At 37.4% G+C, this 14,505-nt stretch overlaps 1 protein-coding gene across 3 annotated transcripts in view; it reads left to right on the plus strand.

Moving 5' to 3' along the window:
* LOC117380946 (muscle-specific protein 300 kDa-like) overlaps window positions 1-14,505 on the plus strand; it is a 32,135-nt gene that overhangs the window by 4,028 nt on the left and 13,602 nt on the right. For all 3 annotated transcript variants that reach the window (XM_055226975.1, XM_055226976.1, XM_055226977.1), the window contains exon 5: window positions 1-14,505. This exon is cut by the window's right edge. In XM_055226975.1, the coding sequence (XP_055082950.1) occupies window positions 1-14,505 (14,505 nt within the window).

Genomic DNA, 14,505 nt, shown 5'->3' on the forward strand with positions numbered 1-14,505 from the left:
GAACTACTGAAAGATCTGAAAGTTAAAGTTGACAGATGGGTTGCAAAAGAAAAACAAAAACCAGCACTTCTGAGAGTCGATGTCCAGCAAGAAAACATGATGGAAAGTGAAGAACGAGACATCGAAGAAGCAATCTCTTTTCAAAGCGAAGACAAAACAATATTGATTGAACAAGAGATTGAGAACATCGAATCCCAAATCGCTCAACTTAAGGACGAGGAGGAGATGATGAGAGGACAAGTCAGGTCAGATATGGACAACATGGCAGCTACAAGTAAAGACATAAAACAGCTAATCGAAGAAATAAACGAACTGCAAACCCAAGACACCAAGTCAGATTCAGACGACAAAACAGCACAAGTAGAAACACCTGGGTTGTTACAAAAAACCTTACACACATTTCGAACGACATTCACTTCAATTTGGGGACGAAAAGAAAAGACTGTTATTATACAAGAGACGCACAAACAAGAAGAAACGGAGGAGCGTGATGCAATGGGGTCAAATGTTGAAGATGGCGGATACTCTGCTAATGACATCGAAAGGCTGAGAGAAGAGATGTTTGCAACCATAGACATAATTAGATCAGTGAAGCTGGAGCTCATGCCAGAATCCAAAGACTGTTTCGTAGAGGAAGACTTTGAGCCCGGAGTAGACATTGAAACGCTGCTACAAGAGATAAAAGAATTTCAAGAGGTTTTATTCATGATTAGAGATGACATGCTGCACCTGAAGGAGGAAATGAGTAACATCAAAACGTTAAAAATCATGGCGAAGAAACAACGACGCGATCTGGACCAGAGGTTAGAAAGAACGCTGAGAGAGAGAGACGAGGTAGACATTTTGAAACTGAAAGTTCAAAGTCAACAGGATGATCTTCAGCAGAAAATAGACAGAATACAACATGTCAAAGAAATAATGGAACGAATGTGTGAAACGATACGAAAACGAAGTGCACAGCTGATAAAAGAGAATGAAATATTACTGGCTTTGATACAAGAGCTTTTCCACAAGTCGGAGGGCAAAAAACAAGACCTGGAAACCTTGAAAATGCTAATACAAAGCGAATGGGTGAAAATGCGATCAGAAATGAGTGAAATTTGTAAAATTAACCAAATTATTCAGACTCAAAAACAAGAATTGGATGATAAGAGGCACTTGACCAAAAATGAAATGAAAGAAATGGAGGTGCTCAAGGCCGAGCTGGAGGTACGGAGGAGAGAGAGTGAACAGGCTTTCAGAAAGGCTACGAGGAAAAAGGCCGAACTGGAAAACATGTGGAGTAATATACAAGAAGAGAGGGAATCGCTGAGGAGAGAAAGCAACAAAAAGAAGAGAGAGCTGGAACAGAGGTTGGAGAGGACTATGAGAGAGAGGGATGAGCTGGAGAGAGTGAAAATCAAAGTGGAGAGGCAGAGGGAGGAGCTGTCTGGGGAGGTGGAAGTCATTAAGAGAGAGAGGGGAAACATTCAAAAACAGCTCACGTTAATTCAACAGCATGAGGGAAGAGAAGGTTCAGTGGAAATAGGAAGTGGGGCTGTGTCTGTTAATCAGTTTCTTAGCAACTTTCAAAATGTGAAGAAAAACATTGACAGGGGGTTCGAGATGATCGCTATGGAGATTAAGGAATTTTTGGAAAGTGTGAAAATTGATTGGCGAAAGCAGTGGGAATACATACAGGAATTGCAGTCGGAAAGCAGGAACATACGGGACAAATTGGACACAATCAAATCTCAAGTTTGTGTAATACAAGAACAAAAAAGCCTCCAAGGCAGATCTGAGAAAGAGGAGATTAGTCAAGAAAAAGCAGAGTTGGATTTAACTTTGGAGAAGGTGCGAAGAGAAATGCGCGAGATGGAAGTTTTGAAATCAGAACTGGAGTTGAAGAGAAATGAAAATGAACAAATGATCCAAAAAGGGATTAACAAAGAAGAGGAGGTAAAGGTGTTGTGGGCTGAGCTGCAGATAGAGAGGGATGCTCTGATGAAACAGAGGACTGAAGTGGACCAAACATGGGACAGCGTAAACCAAGAGAGGGGTCAGCTAGAGGTCACGAAACTGCTTCTACAACAAGAGCAAACCAAAATGGATCCGATAACTTCAAATGAATTATACCAGAAGATTCAGATGTGTGTGGAAAAGATGAACAATATGAAACAATATTTGAACAAAATGGCAGATGCTTTCAAGATGGAAACCAAACACCTTACAGATCAGAGAGACTTTCTATACATGTCTAAAGAGGAAGTGGAGAGAATTAAAATGGAGATGAGAAGACAAAAAGATATGTTGACTGGCGTGACAAAGCTGATGCAGGAAAAACAGAGATATTGGACCCAAGTTGAGGCAGAAATTGAGAATGAAAAGCAGAGAATTGCTCAAAATTTAGAGGATTTGGAGAGAGAAAGGGAAAAATTTAAAACGCAGGCTGCAATGTTCAAAGCTGACAAAGCAAAAATAACAGATAAGGAAATTGGGACTCTGGGTTTAGATGATGGAAGAGAAAGTGTGATCAAATCTGAGAAGAAACAAGATGAAAGTGTAGAAACGATACAAGAAGTAGCCAAAATTCAACCAAAATGGCAGAAAGACCAAGGCGCTGAGGGAATAGCAGCTTCACCGATGGAGGACAGCGAACACCTAATGCAAATCAAAGCTGAAATACAAAAAGAACGGGAGGAGCTGGCCAGATTCAGAGAGACGATTGAAAAAGAAATATCCGAGTTGGAGTTAATGAAGTTAGACATGCGCTTGCAGCTTAACCTGATTGAACAAGGCAAGCAGAGTATAAAAGCGGAAATGGACCGGCTCAGTGCAGCAAAGGCAGAGATGGAGAGCAGAAGAAAACGCATTGATGAGCTTCTAGACGAGGTAAATTGTGAAAAAGACAGCGTTAAAGATCTGTCGCTTCAGATTAGCGACACAAAGGAAAAAATGGGAAAATTCAAACTGACTTCCTTGCAACAGAAAGACAAAGAGGAGGATCAAGACAGAATGAAGGCGGGTATTGTTGCAAAGACCAAACAATTCGATGATCTCATTAGGAATTTCAATGAAATGAAAGCAGGGGCTGAAAAGGCCATTATACACACCAGGGAAGAGAATGAGCAGCTTAATACGATAAGGAGAGATGTTGAAGACACAAGACAGATGCTAATGCAAGAAATTAAAAGAATAAGAGAACAACTGCCAGTGCTGAAAATTAACTTGAGAGAAAAATGTGAGCAAGTAATGAAAGATCAAACTGAGGTCATCAAATCCAAAATTCAAATAATAGAGGAAAAACAAGAAGCAGTTGGAAAAATATGGGATGGACTGAGAAAAAATCAAATACAGTTAGAGCATGAGAGAAACAAAATGGCGGCATGTGTTGACCAAGTCGGTAAAGAAAAGCAGCGATTGGTCAGTTTGAAGTCACAACCGAAATTAGAAGGAAAAACCAAAATAGATGTAACTGAAATGATTGAAGATTTGCCTTTAGTGAGTGAGATCGTACAGAGAAAAACTGAATTTGAAAATGCATTGGCAAATCTTCGCCAAATGGAAGAAGATATTCGAAGTTCTTTATATGAGATAAAAGCAGAGAAAGCCAATCTCCAAGTCTTGGCCAATGAAGTTCGGGCACAAAAGGAAACATTTCAAAACATAGTCACTGCCGCTAAACAAAAGGGAAGGAGAGGCAGTAAACTACTCCGTGATGACAGACAAATAGAAAGAAAATTATCTGAGTTGAAAATCAAAGAAGAGCAGCTTGAAATCATGAAAATAAAACTGACAGAATTCGCAAAACAAATTTGTGGAAATGTGAAAGAAAAACTGAACAAATTAGATCGTTTAAAAGATTCCATGGAGCAGGGATGCACAAATCTGAATGAACAGCAGCAACAACTGGAAAATTTAAAAGCAACAATCCACAGAGAGACCAAATCTATTCAGAGCGTAATTTCCAAGGAAGAACTGAGATCTAGAGTTCAATTTGACATCTTAAAAGAACAAAGTGATCTTGAAAAATTGAAAACTCAACTAAAACAGGAGAGAGAAAGTCTGGATTCAGAAAAAGTCAAGTTGGATGGTGAAAGAATGGAGTTGGAGATGAGGAGATCTGATATTGACAGAAAACTTGATCTTCTGAAGCAGCAAAAACAGGATTTTGAAAAAAGAAAGGTTGACATTTTGGAAAAAGACTCAAAACTTGCAGCAGAAAGAATGGAACATATGGAAGCTGGGATGGACATAGTTGACACAGAAACTGGAAAACCAGACAGTCAAATGCATGGATTAATGGTAGACATGAGACAAGTTATTAATACAATGCAAACTGTTAAACAACAAACTGAAAGAATGGGTGCAAACGTGCAAAATAAAATTGATCGAATTGAGGAATTACGGATAATATTTGAACAAAAACGATCACAACTTAATAAACGATGTGAAAAAGTGACTGCAGATGCACAGGCGTTCAGAAGACATGTACAAAGTTTGAGCAGAGAATTCTTGAAAACGAAAATTATGATGAGCTCTGAGCAAGTAAACAAACTGGAACAACTTCAACAATCTATTCGAAAGGAACAAAATGAACTGAGGTTGACTGCAAACAAGCTACAGGAAAATAAAGAAAGCATCAGCAGTTTGATCGCTGAAACTAGCAAGGACAAAAGTTCTATCCAGATATTGGCCAATCTGGTGCAGAGAGAGAAGGGGCGTTTCCAGAATATTTTGAGCAGTGTCCAGGAGAAAAATCAAGAGACATATCAAGATAAGGCGACACAAACACAGGAGGAGGCAGCGATAAAAACAGAGGAAGAGCAAAGAATGGAGAAAGATGGACGAAGACACCAGGCATATCCAAAACAACCCAAATTTGAAACCATGACTGAAAAATGCCTTAAACTGGAAAACAAAATGGAACAGCTACAAAAAGATGGTTCAGTTCTCCAAGCGTGCAATGATCTAGAGAAGAAATGTGTAGCACTTGATCGAGAAAAACAAAATATAGTAGCATGCAGCGAAGTGTTGAGAACTGAAAAGACAAGTTTAAGTGATAAAATATCTGATATACTAAAGCACATACAAGGAAAGAAGGAGGAGTTAAAGGCCACTGTGGTCTCTGCTGAAGAAACAAGTCTTATTCCAGAACAGGATGAGGTGTCTGATATCAACCAACAATATGCTATGCTCAAAAAACATAATGAAAATATGACAAAGCACTATAAGAAGTTGGAGGCAGATAGAGCAGAGATGCAAAACACGAGAGAACAAGTGAAGATTTTGCTTAATGAGATAATGACGGAGCAAAGCAAGATTAAAGATTTGGCAAGTGATGTTCAAAATGTGAAGAAAAGTTTAAATGATTCGATAGAGATTCAAAGTGGAAATCAACAGGAAATACAGGATTTAAAAGAGAAATTGAATGAGGACAAGAAAGAGTTTGAACTTTTAAAACAGGATCTAAATGGAAAGAGAGAAGAGACTGAAGCCGCCATGAGAAGTGTTCATGAAGAAAGGAACAAAGTTGAAGAAATCAAACTTTGCTTAAACAAAGAACAAGAGGATTTGAAGAATGAAAAAGACAAATTGAACTTGAAGAAAATCAACCTCGAACTCAAAGAGACTACACTGAAGAAGCACAGTGAAGATATGACAAAGTATTATAAGAAGTTGGAGGCAGATAGAGCAGAAATGCAGAACAAAGGAGAACAAGTGAAACTTTTGCTTAATGATATAACGATGGAGCAAAGCAAGATTAAAGGTTTGGCAAGTGATGTTCAAAATGTGAAGAAAAGTTTAAATAAGAAATTGAATGAGGAAAAGAAAGAGTTTGAACTTTTAAAACAGGATCTCAGTGGAAAGAGAGAGGACACTGAAACTGCCATGAGAAGTGTTTATGAAGAGAGAAATAAACTTGAAGAAATGAAAATTAACTTAAACAAAGAACAAGAGGATTTGAAGAATGAAAAAGACAAACTGAAGAAACACAATGAAGATATGACAAAGTTCTACAAGATGTTGGAGGAAGAAAGAGAAGAGATACAAAACAAGAGAAAACATATGAACCTTTTGTTTAATGAGATAGTGATGGAGCAAAGCAAGATTAAAGATTTAGCAAGTGATGTTCAAAATGTGAAGAAAAATCTAAATGATTCCATAAAAATCATTCAAAGTGGAAGAGAAAAAATGGATGAGGAAAAGAAAGGGGTTGAACTTTTAAAACTGGATCTCAATGGAAAGAGAGAAGAGACTGAAGCTGCCATGAGAAGTGTTTATGATGAGAGAGTGAAACTTGAAGAAATGAAAATTAACTTAAACAAAGAACAAGAGGATTTGAAGAATGAAAAAGACAAACTGAAGAAGCACAATGAAGATATGACAAAGTATCACAAGAAGTTGGAGGCAGATAAAGAAGAGCTACAAAACAAGAGAAAACACGTGAACCTTTTGTTTAATGAGATAACGATGGAGCAAATCAAGTTTAAAGATTTGACGAGTGATGTTCAAAATGTCAGGAAAAGTTTAAACAATTCTATAGAAATGATTCAAAGTGGAAGAGAAAAAATGGATGAGGAAAAGAAAGAGTTTGAACTTTTAAAACAGAATCTCCATGGAAAGAGAGAAGAAACTGATGCTGCCTTGAGAAGTGTTTATGATGAGAGAAAGAAACTTGAAGAAATGAAAATTAGCTTAAATAAAGACCAAGAAGATTTGAAGAATGAAAAAGACAAGTTGAACTTGGAGAAAAGCAACCTCGAACTCAAAGAGACTACACTGAAGAAGCACAGTGAAGATATGGCAGAGCATTATAAGAAGTTGGAGGCAGATAGAGCAGAAATGCAGAACAAGAAAGAACAAGTGAACCTTCTGTTTAGTGAGATAGCGATAGAGCAAAACAAGATAAAAAATCTGGCAAATGATGTTGAAAATGTGAAGAAAAGTTTAAATGAGAAATTAGATGAGGAAAAGAAAGAGTTTGAACTTTTAAAACAGGATCTCAGTGGAAAGAGAGAGGACACTGAAACTGCCATGAGAAGTGTTTATGAAGAGAGAAAGAAACTTGAAGAAATGAAAATTAACTTAAACAAAGAACAAGAGGATTTGAAGAATGAAAAAGACAAACTGAAGAAGCACAATGAAGATATGACAAAGTTCTACAAGAAGTTGGAGGAAGAAAGAGAAGAGATACAAAACAAGAGAAAACACGTGAACCTTTTGTTTGATGAGATAACGATGGAGCAAATCAAGTTTAAAGATTTGGCGAGTGATGTTCAAAATGTCAGGAAAAGTTTAAACAATTCTACAGAAATGATTCAAAGTGGAAGAGAAAAAATGGATGAGGAAAAGAAAGAGTTTGAACTGTTAAAACAGGATCTCAATAAAAAGAGAGAAGAGACTGACGCCGCTATGAGAAGTGTTTATGAAGAGAGAAAGAAACTTGAAGAAATGAAAATTAGCTTAAACCTGGAAAAACAAGATTTGAAGAATGAAAAAGACAGATTGAACTCAGAAAAACAAGACCTCAAACTTAGAGAGGCTCAAATGATGGAAAATACAAAGACTGTGGAAAAACTGAGAGACGGACTCAATAATCTTAAACAAATGGACTTTGAAAGCAAAATACAAAATATAGACAAAATGGAAAAGAATGTGCAGGATTTGTTTGGTAAACTGCTTTTAGAAATACAAAGGAATGAAGAGAGGAGAGAAGACATAAAGGAGTGCTTACGTCAGATACAGAGAACAAGATCTGAAGTGCGTAGTCAGTCAGAAGAAAAGAAGATAATTGTTGAAAAGCAAAGTATAGAAAGAAAAGAAGTTAGATTGCCAGAAGTAATCAAAGAAGAAAACGTGGGTTTGGAAAAGTTAATGGAAGAGATGGAAATGTTAAAACAACTTGGAGAAAACATGATAAGGGACAGAGATTTGATCAAAAAGACAAAAGATGAGTTCTTAAAGCAGAAGGAACACATCGACAGTTACTTGCTTGAGGTCCGCACAGAGAAGGCCAAAATTCAAGAAACAGCCAATCGGATTCACTCTCAGAAACAAGAACATGAGAAGGTCATGCGAGAGTTGCAAGAGAAGCGAACTGAAATGGAGACACGGCAAAGTGAATTTAACCTTTCTAAAGGGTTGTTGGAGGCTGATAGAGAACAAGTGTTGAGGTTGAGGAATGACCTAGAACGAAAAAGACAAGAAACCGATGCAGAGAATCAACTGCTCCAAGAAACCAGACGGACTTTACAGATTGAAAAGCAACGACTGGAAGATGAAATAAAAGAATTTAATCGTAAAAAAGAAGAGATGCTGACTGCTATAAAGCTGAATGAGGAAAAACTACAGCTTCAGAAAATGCAGACAGAATTGGAAAAGCAAGGACAGGACAAACAGTATGAACCAGGCAAACTGAGGCCACATGAAGAACTTAAACAAGATTTGAAGGCAAAGATGGAGGATAAAAAATTGGAAGATGAAAACGCCATGAAACTTGTTGAAGAGGAGAAAGAGCGGCTTTACAAAACAAAAGATGAGTTAGAATTACAAAGACAGGAACTGCAGCATCAACAAGCCAAGCTACAACGTAAGGAGGAAGAGCTTAAACAACAACAGGTTCAGACACAAATAGATAAGATGAAGGAACAGAGACAATTGGAAGAACTGAAGAAGGATATGGACAGAAGAGAACAAGAAACCAATGCAGCAATGAGACATATAAATGAAGAAAAACAACAGCTTGATGAAAACAGAAGAAATTTACAAATTGAAAGAGAAAAGATCAATGTATTGAAGGAACAGATGCAAGATAAAAAAGTGGAAGTTGAAAACACCATGAAACGTGTTGATGAGGAGAAAGAACGGCTTTACAAAACAAAAAATGAGTTGGAATTACAAAGACAGGAATTACGGTATCAACATGATGAGCTTAAACATAAGGAGGAAGAGCTTAAACAACAAAAACAAGAATTAGTACACAAAAAACTAGAGGCCCAAATCAAAGAGCTGGGCAGCTTCACTGTGTTACTGCAGGCTGAACGACAACAGGTGGAAGTGATAAGGAAAGATTTAGAGAGAAAAAGACAAGAGACGGAGATGGCTAGGAGACAAGTTGATGAAGATAAACAGCAGCTTGAGCAAATAAGGGCAGAAGTTTCCAAAATGAGACAAGATGAACAACAAAAAGATAAAGAACAGATGGAAGTGGTCCATAAAAGTTCAGATCTGGAGTCCGCTTGGGAGGAGATCAGAGAGCAGAGACATCAGCTCAATTTGAAGAATAAGACTTTGGACATGGACAGGCTAATGCTACAGAAAGAACAGGAGCAGATGGACACAGAGCTGAAGACAAGGCAAGAGCAGATTCGCAATGTGATGGGGCATCTGAGCCAACTGAGAGAAGTCCTGCAACACAAGAGAAACACATTACAACTTCACATACACGACATGGACAAACTGAGGCAGAAGCTCACAGCTCTGGTCCAGGACAGAGACAAGATGGCCGACTTCAATCAGTTCTTTGGGAGACAACAAAGTAGTATTAAAAAGACACTGACTTTACTCATTGAACAAAAGCAAGTGGAGACAATGAGCTCAGAAGTGAAGCAGCAGAGACAGGAGGTGGAACAAGAGAAGAGCAAGATGGACAGAGAGAAAGAGGAGCTACAAAGGATGATGCAACAAACAGGAGAGATGATTCAAAAGTCAGTTGAGACAGTGTTTTTCTTCAAAACCAAGTTTCAGTCACAATTTGATCATTTGGACAGTATCCTTTCTGAGATAAAGAAGGAGAAAAACAAGATAGCAGACATTTACATTCAAAGAGATCAACTTAAAGATAACATAAGTACTTTAGTTTTCAAGCTCAAAGAACTAAAGCTACAAGATGAAAGTGTGCCAAGTCAAGCGGAACAGATGAGATTGGAGCTAAACCAGATAAGAGAAGAAAAAGAGGGAGCCATGGAAGCCATCAAAGCAGAGAGACAACAGTTGAATGAAATTAGAACCAAAATAAAACTGGAGAAACAAACAATTATGGAAGAAAAACAAAACATGCAAACTGGACTGTCTGAGATTCAATCCAAGAAAGATGAGTTTTTAAAATCAAAAAATATTGTAAGGGAGAAATTGCAAAGGTTTACAGAAAAGGTTAGAGATAATGTCAACAGTCAAATGAACACTTTACAAAATAATAATCAGAAAGTGCAGCAGCTGTATTCGGAATTGGAACAAAAATTGAAAGATGTTGAAGATTATAAACAGAAAATGTATAACTTCGCCAAACTGTTCAAAGCATCAGACTTAAAAGAACGTCAACAAAACATAAAGGAAGAAGACAATATTCAAAAACAAAAGGCAGAACTGATGGAAGAAAAACTCAATATGGAAAAAGAAAGAGAGATTTTGAACCAAGAGAAATCACAGCTTGAACAGATGAGAGCAGATGTCTACAGTATTATGCGCACGATTCAAAATTACACATTATCAATACAAAAGGATAAGAACAACCTTGTAATTCAATCAAAAGATCTAGAAATGAACAAACAGAATGCATACCATCTGCGTGAAGAGTTAAACAGAGAAAAAGATCAGACTGACAAAATGAAAATGCTTCTTCTATCAACAAAAGGTAAAGTTGAAAATCTGGTGGACAGTTTATTAGCTGAAAAACATCAACTGCAAACATGGAGACAAGAGAATGAAGCTCAAATGGATGTAATCAGAACAGAAAAACAAGAGCTTAGTCAAATGAATGCCACTATGGAGTTGGAGAGACTAAGGCTTGACGATGAAAAAGAGAGGATACAAAAGGACATTATTGAACTGAAAGTCAGGGAAGAATTGGTGGTGAACAGGTTCAAAATGATATCGGACAAAATCAAGTTTCTTATTGAGAGAAAAGTCAAAGGTATTGACAAAATTAACCAAAAACTTGAACATCAGACCCAAGAAATCCAAATTATCTGCAATGAACTAACTGAAAAACAGGAGGAGGTTCATCAACAAAGGGACAAGTTGCTGAGTTATGTATTTAAATCAGAAATTGGCCCACTGAAGTTTACTGTTTCCAATCTGGCAACGCAACAAGAAGCGATGAGAACCAAACTGCAGGAAACATCATCAATGGGTAAACAGGATTTTGAAAGATTTAAAGTACAGATTCTGCGGAAAGTGTCTGATCTGGAAAAAGTGAGTGATATGATGATGAGAGAAAGGCAAAGTTTGGAAGAAATGAAAGAATACATTGAAAAGCAAATGAAGGAGTTTAACAGCAGCAAAGGCCAAATTGAAGAAATGAAATCAGAGTTAGACAAAACCAGGATTGAGGTACTGGACAAAAATGGGCATATAGTTGAAGTTGTGAATGAAATAAATCAGAAACAGGATGAAATTAGCCATAATCTGATACAACTGAAAGCACAAAAAGATCAATTTGAAAGATTTGTAAGTAACTTTGCCAAAAAAGTGAAAGAAGTTTCAGATAACAATGTACAAACACAACTATTGGAAGTACAGCGAGAGAATGTGAATCTACAAGAGGTTCAAGAACAAGTACAAGGTTTACAGAATAACCTAAATGCTATGATCATCCGTGTTAAGGGAGCACTCAATCAAATTTCCAAAGAAAAAGAGCAAATTGGTCAGGAATGGACTTGGATTCGATCAGAAAGAGATATGCTACAAAATGAAAGAGAAGAAAACACTCAAGAGTCATCGGCCCTGAAATACAAAGAGGATCAGATTCAAAAAATGTCCAAAGAACTGAAGCAGCTGAATGCAAACATACAGAAAGACATCAAACTTAAAATGGACAAAATGGAGAATAGCAGCCAGATGCTACTTGAATTGCGCAACAACTTTGAACAAAATCAAAATGATCTTGAACAGCAGAAAGAAACACTTGCAAGTCTCTTTGGGGTTTTAAAGAGAGAACGGGAAAGTATATCCAAAACACTGACAGGCATAACTGACCAAAGAAAACACATAGAACAGCAATGGAACCAACAGATTGAGTCTGAAACTAAAATAATTGAACAACTCAAGTCAAAATTACAAGAAGAGAAAGACGAGTTTGAAAAGAAGGTGAAAATGCTCGACAAGGAGAGAAATAACTTGGAATTGTCAAGATTGGATATTCACAAACAACGTGATCTGATGATGAACAATAAGAAGACAATACATATGGGACTTAGCCAGTTACAAGTGACCACAGCCAAACTGCAAAGTGCGAAGGAAGATATCCATAAAGCGTTCAATATTATAAAAACAGAGAAAGCCAATATGACACAACTAGCTCTACAAACGCACAAGGCACAAAATGACATTCAAATGTGTCTAAAACTCTTTGCTCTAAAAGACAAAGAATTAGACCAACGAGAGGACAATATAAGAACATTATCTGAAGAGCTTCAAAGTCAGCATAGTATAATACAAGCAGATAGACAACAACTGGAGAAGGTTAAGGAAGAATTTAACAAGAGCAAGCAGGAGGTAGCAGAGTCATGGGACAGCATTAGTGAACAGAGAATGCAAATTACTAAAATCAAAGCTGAACTTGACTTGGAGAGACGGATGCTTCTAACTGACAAAGAAAAAGTGCAAGAACAACTACATGAAGTCCAGTCTAAAGAAAATTATCTTTTGGGTAAAACCAAACTTGTGCAAAGTATGGGTGAAAGACTTAAACATTTGATTGAAAAGATGAGAAGCAAAATATCTCAAGCTGAAGTGAGTGACAAGCTTGTACTTAAGCAGGTTGCGTTGTTGGCAAACTTTTCTGAGAAAATTGAGGAAAACAGAGATCGAATTAATTTATACATTGATGGATTTCAACAGGAAAAACAAACACTCTGTGAAATCATACCAGCCATGCTCAAAAAGATTCGTGAGGGAATAGCAGATGTGGAGAAAGAGAAATTTGACATACATTCTAAGAAAAAAGAGGTCCAAATGTACATTGACTTATTCAAACAAAATAAAGCAGACATTATAAGGGAGAGAGACCAGTTGCATGAGACGAATACTGAACTTCTTAAGCAAAAAGAACATACTGATCATCTACTGAACGAGGTCAACACTGAGAAGAGTAACCTACAGTACATGGCTGCGCAGATTGATGTTCAAAAACAAAATCTAAAGACCATTTTTGATCATTTTGTCTATAAACAACAAGACCTAGAGCTAAAGAAGACAGAAGTAGACAGCCAGTACAGAGAGCTGAAGACCTCCAATGAGATGTTGAAACTGGAGCAACACCAAATGGAAGAACTGAAGAAGGAACTGGAGAGAAAGAGACAAGACTCAGAAACTGCGATGCGTTTGATCGGTGAACAGAATATGCAACTGCAACAAAACAGGAGGATAATAGAAACTGAAAGAGAGGAATTGGATTCTCTGAAAAAGGGGGTGGATAGAAGCAAAGGCGAAGTTGAGGCGGAAAAGATAGAGTTAAATAAAATAAAAGCAGAAATTGACCAGAGGAAACAAGAAATTGACTTACAACAAGAGAAACTAAACAGAGAGAAGGAATTACTGGACAGGGAGAAGGAACAAGTACACGCTCTCATGAGGGACTTGGACAGAAGAGGAGAAGAAGCTGACGCCACCTTAAGACTCATCAATGAAGAGAAATATCAGCTTGAAGACAACAGAAGGAAAACACTAACTGAAAAACAGCAGCTGAAAATGTTGATGAAAGAAGTAAATAGAAAAAGAAAGGAAAGTGAGGCAACTATTAAGATGATCAAAGAGGAGAAAGAGCTGCTAGACAAACTTAGAATGGAGCTGGAAATTAATAGACAGAAACTGGAACGAAAAGAAGAGGAACTTCAAATCACAAGAGATCAAACTGAAGTGGTCCATAAAGATCTGGAAACTGTTAGGGAGGAGATTAAAGAGCAGAGGAAACAACTCAGTCTGAAGAACGACACTTTGGACATGGACAGACTAAATTTGCAGAAACAGCAGGAGCAGATGGACACAGAGCTCAAGATAAGACAAGAACAGATCCACAACGTGACAGGGCATCTGAGCCATTTTAGAGAACTCCTCCAACACAACAGGAGCACGCTACAACTACACATACAGGACATGGACAAACTGAGGCAGCAGCTCACAGCTCTGGACCAGGACAGAGACAAGATGGCCAACTACAATCAGTTATTTGAGAAACAAAAGAACAATATTAAAGATGCACTGGCTCTCTTAATTGGTCATGAGCAAAAACATCTACTGGAGAGACAGCAGGTGGAGACACTGAGCTCAGAAATGAAGCAGCAGAGACATGAGCTGGACCAAGAAAGAGAAAAAATGGACAGAGAGAAAGAGGAGTTGAAAAACATGAGGGCTGATATCATGAAGAAGTTAGAGAAGAATAATGATGAAATAAAGAAGGAAAAATACATGCTCCAACAGACAAATTTAAAATTCCTGAATCAGAAAGAACACATTGACACTCTACTGGAGGTTGTGAGATGTCAGAAAGCTGAGATGGCTGCTCTGTTTAACGACATAAGAGTT

Source organism: Periophthalmus magnuspinnatus, chromosome 14 (genome assembly GCF_009829125.3).
Source record: "Periophthalmus magnuspinnatus isolate fPerMag1 chromosome 14, fPerMag1.2.pri, whole genome shotgun sequence".
In the NCBI taxonomy this organism is placed as follows: domain Eukaryota; kingdom Metazoa; phylum Chordata; class Actinopteri; order Gobiiformes; family Gobiidae; genus Periophthalmus; species Periophthalmus magnuspinnatus.